We start from the raw sequence: 24,127 nt of genomic DNA, 5'->3' as shown, positions 1-24,127 counted from the left end.
GAAAGAGGAAGAAATAAAACTATTCCTAATGTCAGATGGCATGACATGACCGTCTACACAGAAAATGCCAAGGAATCTACAAAAACACTCCTAGCCTCTCAAGCAAATTCAGCATGGTTTCAAACACATAAGATCAAAATTAAAAATAAAAAAATCAACCATATTTTCATATACTAACAATGAACGCATAGGAGTTGAAATTAAAAACTGTAAGATAACTTACAATCATACAAAGAAAGTGAAATACTTGGGTATCGACTTAACATTTAAGGACCTGCTTAAAATAAAAGTCCTAAGCAAAAGAATCCAAACTTACAGAGATGTGGGTTTTACTCACTGAGGCTAGTGCTCTTTGGATCATCATTAACTCCTTACGATGCACGCTCAAGGGGGGAGGGTGGGCCACCTGGAGGAGTCGTGTTTGTGCTACAAAGAAACCCCAAGTCTGTTTGCTATTTACTATTGGGAGACTCACCTAATAGAACACTGTATGTGCCTGCTACATTCATGCTCTAGGTCCGTGGTCGGCAAACTGCGGCTCGCGAGCCACATGCGGCTTTTTGGCCCCTTGAGTGTGGCTCTTCCTAAGCCTTAGGAGTACCCTAATTAAGTGAATCACAATGTACCTATCTATATAGTTTAAGTTTAAAAAATTTGGCTCTCAAAAAAGAAATTTCAATCGTTGTACTATTGATATTTGGCTCTGTTGACTAATGAGTTTGCCGACCACGGCTCTCGGCGGTCACCAGTGTACCACCAGGTCTACTGCCTTAAGGAGGGATGTGTGTTGGGTGGTCCTTCAAAATGCCAACACCCTGGCACTGGAGATGTGGCCGTTTTAGGGGAGACCCTTGGAGCTAAGCGATCAACTGTACAGTGAGGAAGGAGATGCTGGCAAACCCTACAAAGAACATCAGACATGGCATTTGTTGCTACAGAATCTGAGCATATTTATAGGAAGGCAGAGAAAGAGCATATCAGCTCACTTCTGAATACAGGAATGCCACCGTTCTAACAACGAGCAAATAAACAAAACAAATCGCAATGTTGGTGGCGCATACCGGAGCCCACGAAAATCGTGGTATTTTCATTGCAAATGTGCTTCCTCATTACAAACAAAAAGCCTATCTTTGACTCAGACAGGAATTCAAGCCAAAAGAAAATTAATCTTTATTAGACGGAGTTGATCAGATAAAAGCGACAGCCCTTGGACTGCTAACTTAAGGGAGAACCCTTTAACAACATATTGTATCTGCTCGTTACATGTATGTTAACTGGCTCTCATGGGAAGATTCCGTGTGCAGTTCCTTCCCTCACAGCCCCCAGAAGGAACCCATCCTGGCAACACCTTGATTTTTGACCTCCAGCCTTCAGAGCTGTGAGACTACAGATTTCTGTTGTTTCGGTCACCATTACGTGGTATTTTGTTGCGGTATCTCTAGCAAACTAAAACACGACCCTTGAAAAACTTTCGGTAGCCTGATTTCGGATTGGGAAATACAGAACTTGTGAGAATCATACACGTATGGGAAAAGCCAGATACACGTTGTTATGTTGATCAAGAATCCTCTAAGTTGATGTCTTTCATTTTACTAAATGAACAGTAAGTTTTGGGAATGAAAATCTGCTATCTCTATAAGGATCAAAAGTTATCAATATACTACTCATTCTTCTCTGTTATAGATATTTAAAGGTTTGGGTCTGTGAAATTACAGTCATTTCTTTTTATTTCACGCTGCACTAATTTAGGTTAGAACTAACACTTGTAAGGGATGTGGTTTTTTAGAAGAATATTCAATATGTTCTTTCACAATAATGCCAGATGTCCATATTAATGTAGACTTTGGCTAAAACAATACATGATTTTAGGACAAGCAATGTAAACAGGCCTAAATATATTAGAAAACTGAAAAAATAAGATTACCAAGACCTTTTAGAGTTTATGACATTAAAAATATTGATTTTACTTTGAGCAATAAGGTCCTGAGATTCAAGTATTTGGTTTTCAGTTACCAAAAAAGTACTTTAAAGGCTATGGTGGAAACCGAAGTCAATGCTTTTAATACAATCTCCATAGCAACATGGGAAGGAGCAAAGGTTGGTGGACCGAATGAAAACCACAAACGCTCGATTTCAGACCCAGCATTAGCTCGCCACAGAAAGCCATGTTTATAGCTTGGCGTATTATCTCTGCTGTAAACACAGGCACTATGGCTTTGCTCAACCAGAGGGCACTGTCTAAGTCCTATGTGCTTGATAACACACATTTCATTAAATGAACACTATTAAATTTATGTTCTGAAACAATGTAAGATTATTCATACTGAATTTCTAGAATAAGCAGAAGTAAATTGCAAATACTGAATAAGTTTCCCAATTTCATGTAAAGACAACACAAACATGACTTCATTTGAAGGGCTTCTTTACTTTCACCAATTAATTAGCATGACAAAAGAAAGTCTATCTTTTTTTAAAAATAAGTATTTAGGATTTTATCAGCTAACAGTGCATCCTGACCATACTGAACTATTTTCATTTTCATATTTTGGTAAGAAAATACCATCTATAGGAAACTGTGCAATAACAATGCATTAGAATTTTACTACAGTTGAATGAATTAGTTGATTTTCCTAGTATGATCTTACTCATTTAAAGATACTGATATTAATATTTGCTTATACACACAATTTTTTAGAAGTCTCAGACTAGATTTTGAGTGGTGAGCACACAATGCAATATACTGATGGTACATGATAGAATTGCACACTTGAAACTTACATAATCTTATTAACCAATGTCACCCCAATAAATTTAATTTTGAAAATGTCACTGAGCTACAGAAATAAATAGTTAACATTTACTTAGTCTTGATTACATATCAGGCACCATCCTGGGCTCTTGACATGAATCATCTCACTTAAACCCCAAAAAGACCTTATTAAACAGATATTATGATGATGCTCATTTTACTAATGAAAAGGTGAAGCTTGGAGAAGTTAAGTAATTTGCCCAAGGGCTCCCAGTGGAGAGGTCAGGTTGCAGGCTTGATCCCCAGTAGGGGGCGTGCCCAGGTTGCAGGCTTGATCCCCAGCAGGGGGCGTGCAGGAGGCAGCTGATCAATGATTCTCATCATTGATGTTTCTCTCTCCCTCTCCCTTTCCCTTCCTCTCTGAAATCAGTAACAAATAAAATAAAAAAGAAATGATTACAAAGGAAACACCTCTTGACGTGGAATAGAGGTAACAAGTGATCTGGAAAATTTACTAACCCAAAACACCACACTGGATAAATAAGTAAGGTATTACAGCACTTTTTTTTTTTTACTTTGAAAAATGCAAACTTAGAAAACCTTAAATTTAGAAAATCTATATGCTATGGTTGTGCTAATGGGGGAATTTTTTATTTGCTGTTCTATTTTTAATTGTCTGGTATTCTTTTTTAAACTACCAGTATGGCGTTTTTTACTTAGTGAACATTTTTAGCAAATTCAAGGCATTGTGCCAAGAAACAGAGAGTGGCAAGAGAATGCCATTTGGAAGGGTTAGAAATTCAAAACACTCTCTCTCACACACACACACACACACACACACACACACACACACACACACACACACACACATACACACTGGTCAGCCACACACTTTCAGCTAGCAACACCCATTAAATAGAAGGGCTGGGCTGGTTCCATTATATAATAACTATCTGGTTCTCGCAGTTCCTTATTACCTGAAGACTATTTTGAACAGGGGAATAGCAGAAAAACACGCCTGGGAAACATGAGCTCCTCTAAATAATATGTGCAATAAAGCTGTCCTGTATATGAGCAAAACTGTTTTCTTGTGATGCTAAGAATGTGCATGTTTCATTTAGCAGAATCTATGCCCCTATATAGCCGCTGACTTCACAAGACCTTCATGCGAGGCATCCACCCCTCCCTGGTGACCCACCCGCGCCCAGGTATACACCCTGGCGCCCACGTGGGCATGATTACCCCTGGTGCAGCCCCGCCATCGGCGTCTCTCTCAAGGGAAAGAGCTTGGGGTAGACGATTGTAAACATGGGCTCGCTACACCGGTGGCAGTGCCCCAGGGGCCAGTGCAGCAGCTCCAGGAGACTTCTGGGTAATGAGACGGGAGACAGGAAGTTCAGATCTGGAACATAAGAGGAAATCATGCATGAATTAAAAAAAATCAGAGTTCTTTATAGTGCCAGGCTTTTAAATATAGTTCTCTTTGTTACCGAGTCAGTTCAGTTAGTTAAAAGTACTGCCTGTTGGAAATTCTTTTATCGGTCAGGCATGGAATAAAAACGGAACATTATTTAGAAATGAAGATGCTTTTACATTTTTGATACTAAGATGGAACCCACCCACATCTACTCTTTCAAGAGCAACCGGAAGCTGTCCTGAGGAAGAGGCAAGGAAAGAAAAAGAGCAAGTATTCTTTAAGAACGAAGATCAGAAAGGCGTGATTTTACCAGAGAGGGTTTGTAAGCTTCTATGAGAGACAGAGAATAAAAAAGGGGCTGGATGGGAGATGAAAATGGGCTTTCATTCAGTTCTTCCTAAATCTACCGGGCATTTAGAATCAATCAATTTAAATCATATTTACTGGAAAGAAAAAAAAAAAAAAAAGGGAAAACAAAAAATGTAAAGGGAATGAAAAGTACTGAAACCAAGGTTGTATTTTAAAAAAACTGCCCCTAGCTGTTTGGCTCAGTGGATAGAGCACTGGCCTGTGGACTGAAGGGTCCCGGGTTCGATTCTGTTCACGGCACATGCCCGGGTTGCAGGCTCGATCCCCAGTGGGAGGCATGTAGGAGGCAGCAGGTCCATGATTCTCTCTCATCATTGATGTTTCTCTCTCTCCCTCTCCCTTCCTCTCTGACATCAACAAAAATATATTAAAATAAAATAAAAATTAAAAAACTGGATTACATGGTAAATTTTACTTGGGTGCATTTTTCCACAATAAATAAAAGAACACCAAAACAGGCGGCATGAAACACAATTCCTCAGTTCACCGGGCGGGGGTGGAGCAGGAAGGGAGGGCCCCGTACCTTTGAGAAAACGGTGGTAGATGTGATGCAGGCTCCGCATGGCCAGCTCTTGCAGCGGCAGGATGTGGTCCTGCTCCGTCCCGATGGCCTTCACCTCGGCGGGGAGGAAGACGGTGAGGGGCCCGGATGAAAAGGACAGCAGCTTCCCCTCGGAAACTTGGACGGGAGCCCCACAGCTGCAGAGAGACAGGCATTCACGGCCGGGTGAGCAACGAGGACAGGGGGACACGTGCCAATAAAAATGCGTTCGTCAAAATATACATTGAACATCTGAAGACGCTGCTGAACTGCCAGGATGCTCTGCAAAGCGAACAGATGCTCTCCCGGGTTCCTTCATAAAACGTGGCACAGCCTGGACAGTGTGGCTCAGTGGTGAGCATCAATCCAGGAACCAGGAGGTCACGGTTCGATTCCCAGTCGGGGCACATGCCCGGGGTTGTGGGCTCAATCCCCAGCAGGGGGCGTGCAGGAAGCAGCCCATCAACGATTCTCTCTCATCATTGATGTTTCTCTCCCTCTCCCTCTTCCTTCCTCTCTGAAATCAATAAAAATGTATTTTAAAAAAATAACAAAAATTAAAATTAAATAAATCAAACCTGGCGCAGAAATCTACATTCGCCAGTTGGAACTCAGCTAAACCATTGCCGAGGTCCAGTCACTTCCAGGGAGGACAGACTTTGAAGGAACTTTCCTTCCCAGGACCCACACGGTATGTTTTGTGAGCTCTATTTATCCTCATTTTATGACCCTCTTCACGTTTATGTGTATTGACATTTTCAAAATTAAAAGGAAAAAAAGGACGCGCTGTTAGGTTCTAGTACCGAGGTTTAGTAGAACTTTTTGGCGTGGAAAAATACCCTGCAGAGCAAATAGATTTTTAGTAGTAGAAGATACCTTTATTGGAGCCTTTCATAAACTTGCAGTGAAAATATTCTTGGCCAAACCTACTGACTAAGCCAAGCCACACCCGCTTCCCTGTAGCCACTCATAACCTGGAAGCACAGAAGGCCTTGTTCCTGCAGGGTTACCCAAACTCCGGAGTCTGACCTCATTCCACCTCCTGCCTGCGACCACTGGGTTACCTAAAAGTCTTCACACGTTCCTCCTCTAATGAAGGGACAGACCTTGGTTCTCCCGACATCACCTGGGACGACCTCTCCAACCTCCACGGGAAACGGGCCATGAAGGAGCGTGCACAGGGATGGCAAGAAGCCCTTGGCTCGCTGGTTCATTAGGAAGGCCCCTCGTCTGCTCATTCCTTCCACTAGGAAAGGTTCCCAGAGAACATACTCTTCGCCAGTTCATCAAGATACTTAAAGAACAAACAGCCCGGCTGGTGTGGCTCAGTGGTTGAGCACCGACCTATGACCCAGGAGGGCATGGTTCGATTCCCGGTCAGGACACAGGCCCGGGTTGCAGGCTCGATCCCCAGTAGGGGGTGTGCAGGAGGAAGTCAATCCATAATTCTCTCTCATCATTGATGTTTCTCTCTCCCTCTTCTTTCCTCTCTGAAATCAATAAAAATATATTTTAAAAAAAGAGAGAGAACAAACTAACAAGATGACTCCCTTTCCTTGGAAAATGAAATGATGACAATTATTCTGATGTTAGTCAGAAAAGACGGAGTGACTGACCCTGTCCAGGGAATGAAGGAAGATTTTGAGATTTTTCAGAGGCGAGAACATGTGACCTAGAATCAGCTGATTTCACCCATCCGATTTCTCCACTCAGCTCAAGAAAGAGAGCTCAGAAGGCCACTCTGGGACCCTTTAACAGGCAAAACTCACATTCCAAAGGGAACGGCTACTCTAAATGCTAACGTTATAGTTTAGTTTTCATAAAGGAACGCCTCCTGTGGGTTCAATGACATTCACTACAGAATAGATTTTTTTCTAAACAGCAAAGCAACTGGAATAGTCAGACACTTAAAAAAACACACAAAAAACTGGAGGACAAATACCACCCGATTTTAAGACTTACTGTAAAACCCTGGTAATCAAGACAATGTGTTACTGGTGTCAAAACGGACAAAGAGATGAATGGGGCAGATAGAGTAACAAGAAATAGGCCCACACCTATATGGACAACTAATTTTCAACAAAGGTACAAAGGCAATACAGTGGAGAAAGAACAGGGTGTTAAACAAAGGGCGTCGGAACAACTGTATACCCATATGCAAAAAAAAAAAAAGAAACTTCAACTGTAGCTTGTATCATACAAAAACTAACTGAAAATAAATCCGAGACCTACATGCAAACCTAAACCCTTACAAATCTTAGAAGACAATGTGTTAGTATGTCCGTTGGTTCTCAAGCTACTACCCTTATGAACCACTTGTGAAGATGAGGAAATGATTCTAAGTTTTCCTTTATACTTCTTGTTTCTTTCCTAATATGGAGAAAAATGACGATGAGAGGATCATCTCCAAAATGTTATTACACCGTGTGGCCATTAAGTCTGGAAAGAGGCAAAAACACAATAAAAGGCTCTTTTGATGATATACTACATTATGCGGTGTGAGTAGATTCCTGTATCAGCTTGGCTAGGCACATGGTACCCTGATATGTGGTCAAACACCAGTCTAGATGTTGCTGTGAAGGTATTTCTTGAAATGAGATTAACACTTAAATCAGTAGACTTTGTCTGTTGTTGTTTTTTTAAGTATATATTTTTTATTGATTTCAGAGGAAGGGAGAAGGACATAGGACCATCAATGATGAGAGAGAATCATTGATCGGCTGCCTCCTGCATGTCCCACTGGGGATCAAGACTGCAACCCGGGCATGTGCCCTGACCGGGAATTGAACCATGACCACCTGGTTCATAGGTCGACACCCGACCACTGAGCCACGCCGGCCGGGCATAAATCAGTAGACTTTGACTAAAGCTGATTCATCTCTGTGACGTGAGGGAGCCTCATGCAATCAGTTGAAGGCCTTAGAAAAAGGCCCCTTGAGGAAGAGGGAGTTCTGCCTGCAGTGTCTTCAGCCTCAAGCTGCCTCATCAGCTCTTCCCCGGCCTGGAGCTCCAGACTGCCTACAGATTTCAGACTTCCAAGCCTTCACAATCAGATGAGCCCATTTCTTTTTCATTTTTTATCTTTTTTTTTTTTTAACATATTTTTATTGATTTCAGAGAGCCATGGAGAGGGAGAAAAAGAGACAGAAGTATCAATGACGAGAGAATCATGGATCGGCTGCCTCCTGCACTCCCCCTACTGGGGATCGAGCCCAAAATCTGAGCAAGTGTCCTTGACCGGAATCGAACCCGGGACCCTTCAGTCCACAGGCCGACACTCTATCCACTGAGCCAAACCAGCTAGGGAGAGCCAATTTCTTAAAATAAATTAATATCCCCCTCCCCACCCACCCCCTCACCTCCTTCTATTGGTGCTGTTGCTATGGAGAACACATGGTAAAAGAGTATCTGTTCCCAGACTTTACAGCCACACTGTAGTATGGGAACCCTGAGCAAAGCCATAAAACAATGAGACAAGCCAATCATTCGTGAGTATTTACTTCACACTGTTATTGCCTTGGCAGCTGCTGTTCTTAACCCAACTGCAGACGGGCTCTACGTGGAACCGCCTGAAGAATTTAATAACATAGAGGAACAAATAAAGGTTTAGAAAACTCAAAACCAGATTTCCCCTAATGCTCTCCTGGCCTCCAATAATGAGAAAGACGGATCTGACTGAAACTACTACCAAGGCTCACTAGCAAGTGAGCGGATCCTCGTTTTGCATAAGGTCTCATTTCCCTTTGACAATTTTCTTAGCAGAAGTTCCTACTCTTCGTGACTGGATGGAAAGAGCTAATTAAATCCATTTTAGGATCCATCTATGAAACGCCTTCTCTGCTAAGACGAGAGAAGAGCAGCAGGTCTATAGGATGCAGGCTGCAAGGGAGGCAATGACAGGGGTTAGGGACCTCTCTGCTGGCCATGGACAACCTCCCTTGACCCCATCAGAGACTAAATAACACCCACAAAATGATGCAAGACAGAAAAAGGTCTTTTCTTTTCTTTTTCTTTTTAGTATATTTTATTGATTTCAGAGAGGAAGGGAGAGGGAGAGAGCTAGAAACATCAATGATGAGAGAGAATCGCTGATTGCCACCTCCTGCATGCCCCACACTGGGGATCGAGCCCACAACCCAGGCACGTGCCCTTGACCAGGAATCGAACCGTGACCTCCTGGTTCTTAGGTTGATGCTAACTACTGAGCCACACCAGCCAGACCTTTTAAAGAGCAATTCTGGAATAGAAGCACCAGAATTGCACCTGTGACAAATGCAGGCTGAGTTAAGCCAACAGACTAAAAATGCCTTTGGGCCTTTCTAAGTGGGACTGCCTACACTCCCAAACTACCAATGTTAGAAAGCTGATTGTGTGGTGCTCTCCTTCTAATAATAATTTTATCTTCTTATTACTAGTATCCAAGGAAAATGTTACCACACTATTAATAACAAGAATAAAATGTGGGCTACTAGCTAAAAATCTGCATAGTTTGCACTACCATTTATTTTTCTGAAAGATCTGGAGCCCCCAGAAAATGCACTTTCTCTGCTACCAGATACCAAGCCAAGGATTAAGACATCTCTCCCTGCTCAGAACAAACAGAACGTCCTGGCCGTCAACAACATCCACATCCAACACGGGAGCAGAAGGGCCGCTCCCGCAATCGTGGCGCAGCCTAAGTCCATCGCAGCGCCGTCTCTGGAGGCCTGGCCTGGTGCGATAACATTGCCGCATCCTCGGGGCTGGCCTGCATCAGGCCCTGGATCTCGGTGATGGGGGCACCTCCCTCCCCCGGGAGAAGTGGGCCATCGTGCGGATCCTGGAGGACCGCGTCTGGATCAGTGACTGACTGAGGGGAGCCACAGCTGTCACACCAGCTGTAGAAACCGCTGAGCTACACGACTCCACCGCACTTCCATCACCTCTGCTTCGCGTGGGCTCTGCAGGCACCGCCCCGCTGGTATTTCATCAGCCTGCACAGGCGCTGATCTCACCCAGGGCTCTCCTAAGAATCCAACCCTGTGATTTCTCCCAGGGGAGGCCGCGCTGCTCGGCGTCCATCCCCCGGAGCCATGCCGGCAGGGGGACGGCTGTGCTCAAGCTGATGGCCATCCCCTCTCTGGCCAGAACTGCCGATGGTGAGAGGCAGGTTAGGCAGGGTGTTGGGGATTACGAGAGCACAGTCTACCGTGCTAAGTGGCCTCAGAGGTGTTCCAGGCGTCCTTTGGCTGCATAAGTGAGGGAAGCGAGGCCAGTCAAAAGCAGGTTCTGGAAGCTGGGTTGTCCTACATTAACCCCAAACCCCTCTGGGAAGCACTTTAAGGTGGGTCTGTCCCACTATTGAGGGAGGAGCTAAAGCTGTCTTTTTTTTTTTAATATGTTTTTATTGAGTTTTTAGAGAGAGAGGGAGGGGGGGGAGAGAGAGAGAGAGAGAGACATCAATGAGAGACACATCGATCGGCTGCCTCCTGCACACCTCCTACTGGGGATGGAGCCTGCAACCCGGGCACGTGCCCTGACTGGGAACGCAACCAGCGACCTCTTGGTTCATGGGACACTGCTCAACCCACTGGGTCACGCCAAGAGGGCTGAAGCCATCTTTCTAAAAGCCCGACTGAGAAGAAAAGGTTATTGTGGTTCTGAAAACAAGTGCCAATCATTCCCCATTAAATGAAACATCTGCTTTGGTTGCCAGAATCATGATCTCCATGAGGGGCTATTGCAGATGTTGAGTTCTGAATAGTCCAAGTGGCACCGTTCCAGATCCGAGGGGGGCACTGCAGTGGAGGGCTGAGGAGGACAGCGTTTACGTCACTGCTGACACCACCCGTCTGTGACTGATCCTGAGCTTAGAATGAGATGCAGAGATTCATTTTTTACTTGTGTCCTGTCTGAACTCCCAGCTGACTGGCTGAACTTGAATGACAATGCTCTAACCTGCTTGCCCCACATGCTTAGCTTCTAAAGGTATGTGGCTTAGCATATTCAGGCCAAAGATAAAATTGAGCAGGATTATCAAAACAGTTCATCTCTCCCTAAGTGAGATCAAGACCAAGTAATGAAAGAGAAACCAAGGCAGCAAAGAGCTGGGCCGCAGGCTGAAACGGGACGTCCGCTCACCCATTGCACCCGACGACCTTGTTGTACAGGTAGGACGGCAAGCCTTTCAGGTGGGCGTTGTTATCCACGTACACGTACTGCAGTTCTCGCGATCGACCTAAATCTGGACCAGAAAGCAAAGTACCATCACTCCTGTAACCACGCACCAATACAACATGAAACGGAAAATTGAATGAAACGACTCTGACACAATCCAAATACGCTCTCAGCTCAGATGTGCCTTTTAGAGTCCCTACGGGGCTAAGGAAAGAGTCTCCGCTTGAGCTGACCAGCGGTGAGGCGTGTAGGATGCTCATCACGGGAGCACCATCTCGGAGTCAGACGCCCAGGGTTTGAATTCTCCTTCTATTTACAAAATGGGTGTCCTCGGTGTCCCCATCTGTACAAAGGGGGGGATAATGCTGCCTCTTAAATTCAGTGGGCATTACTAACAGTTTCTAAATTGTCAAGCAGAATTCTTGGCACACAGCCTCCTCCAATACCTGGCAGTTATTATTCTCGTGATTATTAGTAAGGGACATTTGGAGGTGTGCCCTCCAGGAGAGGGTCAATTACGAGAGAATTCTCACCCTAGCTGGACTGGCTCAGTGGACCGAGCGTGGGCCTTCAGACTCAAGGGTCCCGGGTTCGATTCCAGTCAAGGGCACGTATCTCGGTTGCAGGCTCAATCCCCGGCCCTGGTCAGGGCGCGTGCAAGAGGCCACCAATCGATGTCTCTCTCTCATCATTGATGTTTCTCTCTCCCTTCCTCTCTGAAGTCAATAAAAATACATTTTAAAAAGAGAGAGAGAGAGAGAGAGAATTCTCTTTGGTGTCAGCAAAAGGTACTGGCGCTCTTCTGGACTTGAACTGCACAGAAGAGGGTTGGAGGCAACGGCCTTGGGAGAGGGTGATTCATCCACTTGAGCCAAGGACACAAAATGGGACGTGGCAGAGGAGGCGCCTCTCCCCTCTGAGCTACACGAAAGGGAGAACGCGTGCAATCAGAGGAGGCTGCGTGCAAAGACCCCAGCACAAAGCTACCTAAAAGCTGGCACTGGCTGCTTCCGATACCCTGAGTCTTCGTTCCTATCCTGGGTGTAGAGGAAACAATGAGGAGTCGATGGTTTAAAACGCAAGCTGGCTGAGATCTTATCGTAGGCTTTCGGTTCCAGAGAGTTCTCTCCGCGCCTCTTCGGCTGGGGGTGTTATTTTATACAGTAAGCTCGTGATGGAATGAACTATTTTCTTTTTTTAATGTTTGTTTTTTTTTTTTCTGCTGTTGTTAATCCTCACTCAGGGATATTTTTTCCATCCATTTTTAGAGAGAGAAGAGAGGGAGGGACGAAGCGAGGGAAAGAGAGAGAGAGAGAGAGAGAGAGAGAGAGACATCGATGTGAGAGACATGACTGACTGCCTCCCCCACCCACCCCAATCGAGGGCGGGGAGCAAACCTGCCACCCAGCTATGTGCCCTTGATCAGGAATCAAACCCAAGACCCTTCAGTGCATAGCCCAGTGATGGCGAACCTATGACACACATGTCAGAGGTGACACGCAAACTCATTTTTTTGGTTGATTTTTCTTTGTTAAATGGCATTTATATATAAAATAAATATCAAAAATATAAATTTGTTTTACTCTGGTTGCAAATATCAAAAAATTTCTATATGTGACACGGCACCAGAGTTAAGTTAGGGTTTTTCAAAATGCTGACACGCCGAGCTCAAAAGGTTCGCCATCACTGGCATAGCCTGACACTCTAACCACTGAACACCACTGGCCAGAGCTGAACTATTTTCTATTGAAGCTGAAAGAAAACAGGAATCGACTGTGCTAAAGTCTATTACATGCTGGCCAGTATACCACATGGCTGTGAGTTTTTAATACAAATATTTAAACTTTCCAAGTAACACAATCTCATATAGAGGATGAAAAAATAGTACTGAACTGACACGATGAAGTGGGCTTTGGAGTCAGAACTGGGCCTGAACCCTGGCTTTCCACCTTCTGCCTGCTTCGCGCTGCCGGGGGAAATGCCAGGCTCCTTGCCTGTCACCTCCTCTGTGAAATGGAGAGAACAGGACCCAGGACGCAGGCTCGTTATGAAGGTTCAACAGTGCACACAATGCCAACTCGATCCCCTGCATACTAATGGGCGCTCAATGCATCTTCGTTTCTTTTACCTCTCTCTTCTGGATATAAAGAGAAAAATCACAAGAGAGTGCGGAATTACAGAGAACCAGGCCGCTCCTGCGTCAGCTGACACAGCACGGCCTGCTGGCGAGGCAGCGACACCCAACACCCAGCAAGGTCACGGGCTGTCGGAGCAGCGCTGTGACAACCTCAGGAGCGCGCAGCCGGAGAGCTGTCCGCCGGCAGAGCCTCAAGCTCACGGAGTGGGCTTTCTAAGCATATTGAGGCTGACGTGTCAGTGCTTTCTGCAGGGAAAAGCTTTGCGCTATTTCTTCTATTCTGAAAAGAGAAAATTTCCACTCAGTAACTAACTTTGTGAATCTTTTTTTAAGAAATGATTTCAGAGAGGAAGGAAGAGGGAGAGAGAGGGAGAAATATCGATGATGAGAGAGAATCACTGGGGATCGAGCCCACAAGCTGGGCATGTGTCCTGACTGGGAATCAAACCGTGACCTCCTGGTTCACAGGTCAATCACTGAGCCGCACTGGCCGGGCAATCATTACCTTTGGAAGATACCAGTGACCCACCAGCTAATGAGATGGTGCGTTTTCTTCCTTCTATTAGTTTTAATGGACCAATATCTTGCAATAAAATATGTCATGCAATAATACCCTTCCTAGTTCCTGTGCGAAAATGCTCAGGACGTGAACTTCATAAAGCAAGGAAGTGAACATCTGCACAGATGCGAAAAGCCACAAAGAACTTCTTCATGTGGCTTTTTAAAGTGTCTAAAGTGTTTTCCTTTTTTCCTTCCAGACGCCCAGATCAAAGTATTGTGACTTGCAAATTAGCAAAAGCTAGCGGTCTTGCACAGACTCCAACTCTTTTTCCTTGAACTTCAAGGCTCCGGCATATGCGGCCCACATGGTGGCCGAGGGAACAAAAAGGTCTTGTGTGTGTGGGTGCTTGCTGTTGAGCTGCCGTGTAAAAGCAAGCACGGCACCGCAGCCCGGGCCAGGACCAACAGGCTCTGTTTACCGAGGCCTGACCAGGGTGAAACTCATTTCTTTTATCAAAGATGAATGATGGATTCTCTTCAAGAAAATGACAGGCCAAGAGGGACGGCACCATGAAAGCAACAGACCAAAACAGGTTGTTCAGAATGCTCTATCGATATTATACCAATAATCAGAGTTTGATCGATTGGATATATAATTAGTCATAATTACATTTTTAATGCCTATAAAATGTGGGTATCTTGGTAATGAATTTAGAGTAATTTATAGTCTATTCGGAAAATACTTCAAAGGTAATATAAATTACCTACATGAGCCCAGTCAGTGTGGCTCAGTGGGTGAGCGTCGACCCATGAACCAGGAGGTCCAGTGCCCACGCCCAGGTTTTGGGCTCCATCCCCAGTGGGGGGCGTGCAGGAGGCAGCCGATTAATGATTCTCTCATCATTGATGTTTCTCTCCTTCTCCTCTCCTCTCTCTGAAATCAATAAAAACATATTAAAAACTAAAAAACAAATTACCTACATGAGGCCTTTGACAAAGAGAACTTCTCAACCACTTTTTCAGAATAATGAATTTTTTAAGAGCTAGCTTCTTCAAATACTCACACGCTCCACAAAATCTTTTACGTAATCATATTCTTTCCGATCTATTCAACTTTTGCACAGTAAGATTTCGCAGTGAATTGTAATTTAATCAGATGCTTTATACAGAGTGAATCAACAACTGTTAAATTACAGTAAGTGGATTTTAATGAATTTGAATGACTGAAGTGTGCCTTTGTTGTTGGTTTAAATATGCAGGTGTCAGTATCTCTAAATCGAACTCTGTCCCACAGTTCAGGTAACAGAGACATTATTACAAGCAATGGGCTCGACACTGTGCTAGGTTCTTGGGCACAAAAGTGAAGACACACAGCTCCAAGCCTGGCTTGCAGTCTTGGGAAGCAATAAAGGCAGTTCATACTGACTGCGTGCTTATGCAGCATTTACGAGTGATGGTGTTTTAAAGGAATCTTATTTCACTCTCAAGGGCAGTATGAAGTAGGTATTAATATTGCCCTGTTACTGAGCCTTATACAAACGAAACAGCCTTTCAAAGCCCAAGCTCACACAGCTAGTCAGTGGCAGAGCTGGAATTGAAAGGTGGGGCGGCCTGCTTCACTGTGAGTTAGACAACCTCCGTCAACAGATCATTCCACAGAAGCAGGGCGCTCCCCTATAACTAGGAAAGGGTACTACCGAGCAGGCTGCATGGGTGCTGTGGATGCCCCCAGGACTGGCACTGTGCCCAGCGTCCAGGTGAGACGTCAGGAGGCGTTGCCAGAGAGCTGAGTGATGAACAAAGTGTCCAGCTTCCTTTAAAAGCCCCGATCACTGTGAGCTAGTTCTGTCTTCCGGATTAGGGCAGGGATTTCAACAAATCCCAGGAATTCCTTCAGGGAAGATCCTAGCGAAGGAGGCTCATGCTGACTGTCTAGCACAGACTGGGGGGTTTCACACTGAAATTTTTTTAAGTGGCACTTTTGTTAAAAGAATTCAATTCTCAGTGAAAATAAATGTATTGTTTTATTAAAGGCCAATGTTTGTTTACATACTAGTATATGATGTCAGAATGGGCCAACTACATAAGTCTGCAGTGGAGAATGTTACTAGCCAGAGTGACATCTCTTGTGTTTGTTCATTTGTTTTTCACCTGAGGACATTTTCCCATTGATTTTGAGAGAAAGTGGAAGGGAGGGGGGAGACAGAGAAAGAGAAACATCAATGTGAGAGAGACACATTAACTGGTTGTCTCCCGCAGGCTCCCTGGCCTGGGATCAAGCCTACAACCAAGGCACATGCCCTTGACTGGTATTGAACCCAGGATCCTTCAGTCCGTGGGCCGATGCTTTATCCACTGAGCCAAACTGGCTAGGTTCAGAGTGACATTTCTAGCTCAGTCTTTAAAAATGTCTAGTCTGCTTACCTGGCAATGCTAATCATTAGAACACCCGATACAAATGTTTCCACATAGAAGCACACATCTAACAGATATATCTGTACTAGTGGCCACCCTTTCATGTTGCTCAATAACCCTGTCAGTTGCATGGTTATCTACATATAAAATATACTACATATGTGTACATATGCATACAGGGTGTCCCAAAAATGCACACACACTTTAACCGCTGATGGCTCAATTTTGAACATGAAATGTATTTTGATAAACACTGCCTTTACAATTATTCAAAGTGTGCAGGCATTTTTGGGGATAACCTATACATGTCAATCCTTTCTCAGAGTAAATCACCTCATATGTCACATGTTTTGTCCCTAATCACGTTTTTTGCACAGATTTTTTTTTCTTTTAATCTCAAACCCTGAAATGAACTTTGTTACCTGGGCAGGATCCTGCCTTCTTCATGGCAAAGGTGGATTGAGAGAGGAATCTTCAAGACAAACAGAATGAAGAAAACTAACTCCTCCTTCCCAGTCAAGGAGCCAAAGGTGTTCTGTCTTACTCCCTGGCCTCTTTGCTTTCTCGTATCCACGCGCTCACTTACCAAGCGGCAAAAATGCAAGCCGGTTTCCGGCCATGGAGAGCTCATTGAGGCTGGGCAGCTGGCAGAGGTGGCGCGGCACACACCACAGCCGGTTTCGGTCCACGGTGAGGTACTGCAGAGAAAGGCACAGGTGAAGCCTCTCGGGTAAAGCTAGCAAACGATTGGTAGAAATGTCTAGTGTCTGCAGCTCCTTCAAATCGCCAACCTCTACAACCAAAACCAAAATTAAGATAAATCGCATCCTGGTTACATGAGTTAGGTTGAGCAAATAAAATGAATCAATACCGCAACAGTTCAACCAAATGACACCAGTAGCTGCAGCTATTCCCATAGATATGCATGCGGAGGCACGGGGTTGAGGTCTAGTATGCAAATGACCCAACCTGGGCAGGTGTCTTTAAAGGATCCTGCCAGAATTGTTTTTTTAAATATGTTTTTTATTGATTTCAGAGAGGCAGGGGGAGGGAAAGAGACAGATAGAAAGAAGCATCAGTGATGAGAGAGAGTCATGGATTGGCTGCCTCCTGCACAACCCCTACTGGGGATGGAGCCCACAACCCCAGGCATGTGCCCTGACCAGGAATTGAACCATGACCTCCTGGTTCATAGGCCGACGACGCTCAACTACTGAGCCACACTGGCCGGGCAAGTATTATGTTTCTTTTTAATAAAATTGTCTATAATTAATTTTATCCTTAACAGATTTAACATTACTGACGCCTTCAAAAATATTCATTGATAAGTCATCTTGGTATTAGTGTGGTATTACTGATAGAGCGTTTCAATGCATTCTTTTTAGAATATTAGTGGGATCTTACTCTTCCCAGCTGGTCTCCCTGTCAGCACCCCACTCCCCAAGGAGTAAACATCCGTTTGCGGACTGTATTTCCTCGGTGTGCCTAGAATAAGCCTAACTTCACGGCTGTCTGCATGATTTCCTTTTATGCTACACCTTCAATACCTTACAACTTGGCAGCTACTGATAGAATATCCCGAAAATGACTTCCCTGTTGCCAACGCAGTAATGACTTACACGAAGCATAAAAAGAACGCGGGAGTGCCATTTCTACAGAGAACGCAGTCGGCTCCCTCGACCATCATTCTCTGCTGATGCACACTGACCTCATCTGAAATTTAAATGGGAACGGGAAGGAAGCCACCCATTCCAGGCCAGGGCAGTGACCACAGAGTCAGTAACAAGGATGGTGTTTTTCGAGCACTGGCTTTTTCCGGTGCCACGAAGATAGCTCTAATGGAAGCTGCCAACCACAGTAGGTAGGGGAGGGCACGCAGAGACAAGAGGACAGTGTTTCAGGGCCGGGTTCCGTTCTGCGTAACGGCGTGTCCCTCTCCAAGCTCATTCGCTCGCTCTAGATTGGCGGTGGAAGGCTCATACTGATACGTAGCAATACATTCAAGCCATAACCCTGTCACTCATCAGCCGTGCCACTTGGGTGATTGACTCAAATATTTAGATCTGGTGGTTTGATGTTTCAAAAATCATCTACAGCCCGGCTGGCGTGGCTCAGGGCTTGAGTATCGACCTATGAACCAGGAGGTCATGGTTCAATTCACAGTCAGGGCACATGCCCAAGTTGTGGCGGACTCTACCCCCAGTAGGGGGCGTGCAGGAGGCAGCCGATGGATGAATGATTCTCTGTCATCATTGATGTTTATCTCTCTCTCTCCCTCTCTGTTCCTCTCTGAAATCAATAAAAATATATTTTTAAAATAAAATAAGAAATCATCTATAAAAACACCAGAATAACATGTACATAAAGTGATTAAATGAAATATCCATAGATTCAACAAGACATGGCAGAAAACAATTATTTTTCAGCCCATTAAACTACACAATATTCTAAATGTAAATTCTTAATATAAGTGCCTTTTTAATTATGCAGTTTTATCACAGAATCAATTATGAACACAGTATGTTCGTGTTTGTTATGTCTAACCTAGAGAAAGGAGCTCTTAGAAAGTAGATGATCTTTCAGAAAATGGGTAGGACTACCTTGGTGAAGTAAAAAAATGAAAACCAATCGTACGAAGCTTGCTATATATTCATAAGAATGTGTGGCAGGTTATGTTTATTAACAAACAATCACAAGAAAGAATAAAATTAACAATACCAGAAAGCTCACTGGAAAAAAAAATCTATTAACTATGCCTTTGTCTAATAGAAGTAATAGCAAACAAGCAATTAAGAAGGCCTCTTAATTGGGAAAGACGATTACATATTATTTGGGAGTTTTCAAATAAAATGCTCTGAAACACCCGACATCGAAGAAACACAACGGATACTGATAGGACTTAACTAGTTATGTCTGGGTGTCAGAGTTGGCAACTAATTCCCAATAGAAATTTTAAAATGTGAAAGACATACTTCAAAAAAAAAAAAAAATCACAGTTTTGACATTTTACCTGGTGCTTTGTGTGCAATTAAATTATGCCCTAAAGTTTCTTTCAATGTCATTCAAAATAAGTTACTTACCAGGTGTTTATTGGTTAGCTAACCAAATGGTTGATTTGACCCTAGTAAAATGCCCTGAGACTACTACAGAAGATAAGAAAACGTTTCTTGAAAGTGCTCTCCCTGAGGGCCAACTATAATCTAACCCACCGCTAGACTGAAGTGGCCTCTATCTCTTCTTTAGATACAGCCTGTCTTTGAAATGGAAAAGCATTTATTCTAAAACTTAGCATCTGTCGCATTGCTTTGTGTCAATACACGAATTGCTACTTAGAAAAACCCTTTATTGTCTTCATTCAGCAAGATTAATGGAGACCACATACGCCGATTTTCATTTCTATGTTATATTTTAGTGACTGTCTGCTTCCCAGATTTCTTCTAGGTAGGCTATTTTCCCTCTTCACCGAGGTAGCACAATGGAGTTTTTGACCTGAGTGAGATCACCAGGTGTCCATTGTTCGCATAAAACTATTATAACCGCTGCCTCAAGAAATATCACAGCATCATAGTCCAGCATAAAAGCTTATTTTTTATTTTATTACTTTGAAGAGAATAACTACAAATAATCCATATTACACTACCTGAATAAAATGTCATTATAATGATTGCTTTCATTTCACTTTCTAAACTCAAATTAGTATAGGGAGTCTGGCTGGTGTTGCTCAGTGGTTGAGCATTGACCTATGAACCAAGAGGTCAAGGGTTCGATTCCCAGTCAGGGCACATGCCCGGGTTTCGGGCTCGAACCCCAGTAGGGGGTGTGCAGGAGGCAGCCGATTGATGTTTCTCTCTCATCGATGTTTCTCTCTCTCTCCCCCTCTCCTTTCCTCTCTGAAATCAATAAAAATATATTACATAAATGGCTTAAGAATATTTCAAAAGAGTGGGGCTCAAGGTGGTGTGAAGAGCTGGGTGAAGTCTCTCCACAAAAACAAGCAGAACACTGGACAAAACTGGAACGAACCAACTATTTCAGGACTCTGGAAACCACCCAAAGGCAGACAAATTCGTAAGTGTCTATTCTTGGGAACCTGTTAAAGCTTCATTCAAGAACAGTGGGAGTCTGCAGCCTTTTATTGCTTGGGGTGGCTCCTCTCCCATCCAGGGAGCCCGAGCTCAATCTCAAAAATGTGAGCTTACCAAGGCAGGGCTGCTGAGGAATGGCTAGGACAGCCAGCAGCCTGCAGTCAGAGAGCATCCTTGACTTGGGGGTTGGGGGCAAATCTCACAGCTTTTTTTTTTTTTAGCTAAAAGTGGCAAATGGTATAGAAAAAGAAGAGGAAAGCATGTGCTTTGCTAGCCTGGGATTGCAGACCCCGCTGGAATGAGTGGTTGAACAGCCATAAATTTAATTGGGCGATTCTGGAAAGGAGAGAGCAGATGAAGTGCTAGATACGCTCTCCACAAGTCCTTCCACGACCGAGGAACCGTGCGTCCGTGCAGGGAAGACCCGCGAGTCTGCACAAAGTCAACAGCAGAGCAGATGCGACAGCTGACACCCCCTGAAGGCACTGACAATCCACACACATTTCAAGTCGCGTAAGACAGGAGCCTCGCGGGCTGGAAGTGTTTGAGCGAGCTTCTCTCCAAATCAATGGCTGCTCCTCAGCTATACACAGTGGCTGCCCCTACGGAGCCAGGTTAAAAAACACAAGACTGAACTCTGAGCAGCTACATACCACTGAGGGGGAAAGAGTCTGAAATTTAAACCACAGAAAGGAACAAGAATTTAAAAAATAAAACAACTTCCAGAAAAATAAATCAAAATCCAAAGTTGTCCCAATATGTTAACTAGATTTTCCAGTTTTCCACAACAACAAAAAATACAAGATAGCAAAGTGTGACCCCTAACCAGGGGGCTTTGGGGGGGGAGGGGCGTGGGGAGAAGCAGTCAACAGAAACTAACTCTGAATGGGTCCAGATGTTGAACTTGGCAGAGATTTCAAAGCAGCTGTTACAAATGTGTTTAAAGAAGCAAAGGAAACTATGTCAAAACCTAAAGAAAACTATGATGACAATGACTCAATCAATAGAGAATCTAAATAGAAAAAAAAAAAAGAGCCATAAAAAGTGCCAAGGAGAAATTCTAAAGTGGAAAATACAATAACTGAAGTAAAATAGTCATTAGATGGTCTCAGGATCAGAGCTGACATGGTGGAGGAAAGAACAGTAAACTCAAAGACATGTCAATAGGAATTATTAAGTTTGGAGAATAGAAAAAAAAATCAACAGAAAATGATCAGCATGCCAGAGACCTGTGGGATACCATCATATCTGTAATGGAAGTTCCAGAAGGAGAGGAAAACGAGAAAGTGGGAGAAAAAAATATGTTAAAAGACAATGGCTGAAAATGTTCTACATTTGATGACAAGCATTAATCTACAGATCCAAGAAGTTCAATGAATTCCAAGTAGGAGAAACACAAAGAAATCCATATCTAGACACATAATAGTCAAATTGCTGAAAGGTAAACAAAAATAGAAAAGATTCCATGAGAGCCGTAGCTGGTTTGGCTCAGGGGATGGAGCGTCGGCCTGCGGACTGAAGGGTCCCGGATTTGATCAGGGCACATGCCCGGGTTGCGAACTCGATCCCCAATGGAGGGGCGTGCAGGAGGCAGCCGATCAATGATTCTCTCTCATCAGTGATGTTTCTATCTCTCGCTCCCTCTCCCTTCCTCTCTGAAATCAATTAAAAAATATATTTTGTAAAAAAGTAACTGTTAAGGTATTGTTTTAAATTTTTTATTACTAGCAAAAACAGCAACATGAATAGAGTGCCTTTAAGAAATTAAATTTACTGAGGCTGCCAAAATATCTGTATTCTAGTTCTTTCCAAATGTTTTGCGTTGCCTAGTAACCAGTGGATACCATTTTGAGTCTCTGACAACAGAGACCTCCCCTCAGCCCATCTCTTCGGCAGCCAAAACCTTGTTAGGACAGTGCCCTCTCTCAGGAACGCAAAGGGAAGGCCAGTAGCAGAGGAGCTCTGAGTCAGTCTCCGTGGGATGTGGAGTTTGAGAGCACTGAGCACACTGGGAGGCAGAGGCCTGAGATAAGGGAGGGAGGGAAGAGGGAGGAGGCCTGACGAGGACTGGACATCTGCCCAATTACAGAAGGTGAGGAGCAGACCATCTTAAGAACGGACTATTTTTAAGGATTAAAACCTGACCACTTTTGGTCAAGAAATCCATGATGGTCAGTATTCTTTCTTCCTAAAACTTCTGGATGGCATTTATACAACACAAAAATCTGAATCCTAAAGTCGATATAATTTGACTCCTGAGTTTACATGAAATCCCTTTTGTTGCATTTTGTGACTCATACTGCTCTAGTGTGATTCAGAGCGTCCAAGTGGTAGAATTCATTGTTCAACGATGATCAGGATGGACAGCGGGCCCTCATTTGACAATGAAATACATCAAGGTTGGCGGGAGCCAAGAAGGGACCTCAAGACTCTTCTCCAAATTCGGAGGCAATGAGCCTGAAGACCAAGGCTATGCCAGGCAAGAAGCACCAACAGGAAGGTCAAGTGTGAGCAGACGGGAAAGCAGCCAGCACTCCAACATTCAAGGAAGCAACCGGGGCCAACCCACCCGGAGTACAGGGAGGACGCGAAGCCTAAGGATGCCCACAGTGCAGGAGACGCAACCGCCACCAGCCGCGCAGGGGCAGGGGCAGCCTTATAAAACCAGGCGTGTTCTTCTTTTATGAAGTTTATCTCTGTCAGAGCTTTCTTTCATTTCCTCACACAAAAGCACATTACATTTGTACCTTATCAACTCTGTTATATCAGGCTAATTTGAATGGTATTACACACGCATACGATAATTGAATAGAGTGAAGTAAATTTGATGCATTTATTTGTTCACTGAAAGAGAAAGTGCTTTTTACAAGTTTACACAATGCCCTGGCCGGTGTGGCTCAAGTTCCATCCCTGGGCCCGGTCGGGGTGGATGGGGCACATGCAGGAGGCAACCAATCGGTGTAGCCCACTCACATAGACGTTTCTCTCTCTCTCCCTCTCCCTCCCTTCCACTCTCTCTAAAAGTCAATGGGCAAAATATGTTTACACAAATACGAAATTAAAACTACAAAAATGAAGGGTGATTTTGGAAAGGGAAACAATATATCATTTAGTGTGAATGCGTGTTTCAACAAAACTGACTTTTATTTAGATGGCGTGGGTCAGCTGAGTCCCTTTAAATAGTTAGGGATTTGTCAAGTGCGAAGCTCATGTCACGTCACGTAATGTAATCTGTGTTTTCCACAAATCCCCCCTGGTCCGCTTACTTGAGAAGCCCGTGCTTCCTGGCTGGGTGCCAGCATACCCAACCTGCCCAGTAGTGCATACTTGGATTTCTGTTACTAAATTAGGAAACCAGAGCAGGCAATGTCAAGGCCAAGAGCGCAGAGAAAAGGTTCCGCAGCATTAGTCCACACGGCTTCTCAAAAGCTAGATCATTGTAAGAGATTTAAGTTTTAATTAGAAACACCCAAGTCATTTAGCCTAATAAGAAGCAATAGTAAGAGCTAATTAAATGAAGACAAAGGGAGAAATCAAAACATTTCACCAAAGCAGCCCTCTACATAGCCTTAATCATCCCGTTGAAAGGAAATTAACTACCACCACTTGAGACTTAACGTCTCAGTGACTGGGACTGAAATACTGCCAGCTCTTTCCTGGGGAAGAAATGGGCAGTTGTCCGTTACCATTTTGACTAAGATTTACTAACAGGCTTTACGTAGAGCAATGGTTAGAGCAGCGGTCGCCAAGCGGTGGT

General features: G+C 44.1%; 1 protein-coding gene across 2 annotated transcripts in view; it reads right to left on the bottom strand.

The window, feature by feature from the left end:
• LRRC28 (leucine rich repeat containing 28) overlaps positions 1 to 24,127 on the bottom strand; it is a 40,652-nt gene that overhangs the window by 1,742 nt on the left and 14,783 nt on the right. Inside the window, exons 6-9 of one of the 2 annotated variants that reach the window (XM_036355724.1) lie at positions 16,872 to 17,078; positions 11,197 to 11,299; positions 5,059 to 5,234; positions 3,992 to 4,151 (exon numbers count right to left, since the gene is read on the bottom strand). In XM_036355724.1, the coding sequence (XP_036211617.1) occupies positions 3,992 to 4,151; positions 5,059 to 5,234; positions 11,197 to 11,299; positions 16,872 to 17,078 (646 nt within the window). The remainder of the gene's footprint in view (positions 1 to 3,991; positions 4,152 to 5,058; positions 5,235 to 11,196; positions 11,300 to 16,871; positions 17,079 to 24,127) is intronic. The other variant, XM_036355725.1, reaches the window with a different exon arrangement.

The sequence above is a fragment of the Myotis myotis genome, unplaced genomic scaffold (genome assembly GCF_014108235.1).
Source record: "Myotis myotis isolate mMyoMyo1 unplaced genomic scaffold, mMyoMyo1.p scaffold_m19_p_23, whole genome shotgun sequence".
NCBI classification, from domain to species: Eukaryota; Metazoa; Chordata; class Mammalia; order Chiroptera; family Vespertilionidae; genus Myotis; species Myotis myotis.
Note: the sequence above shows the minus strand (reverse complement) of the source record. Positions and strands in the feature narration are given on the sequence as shown.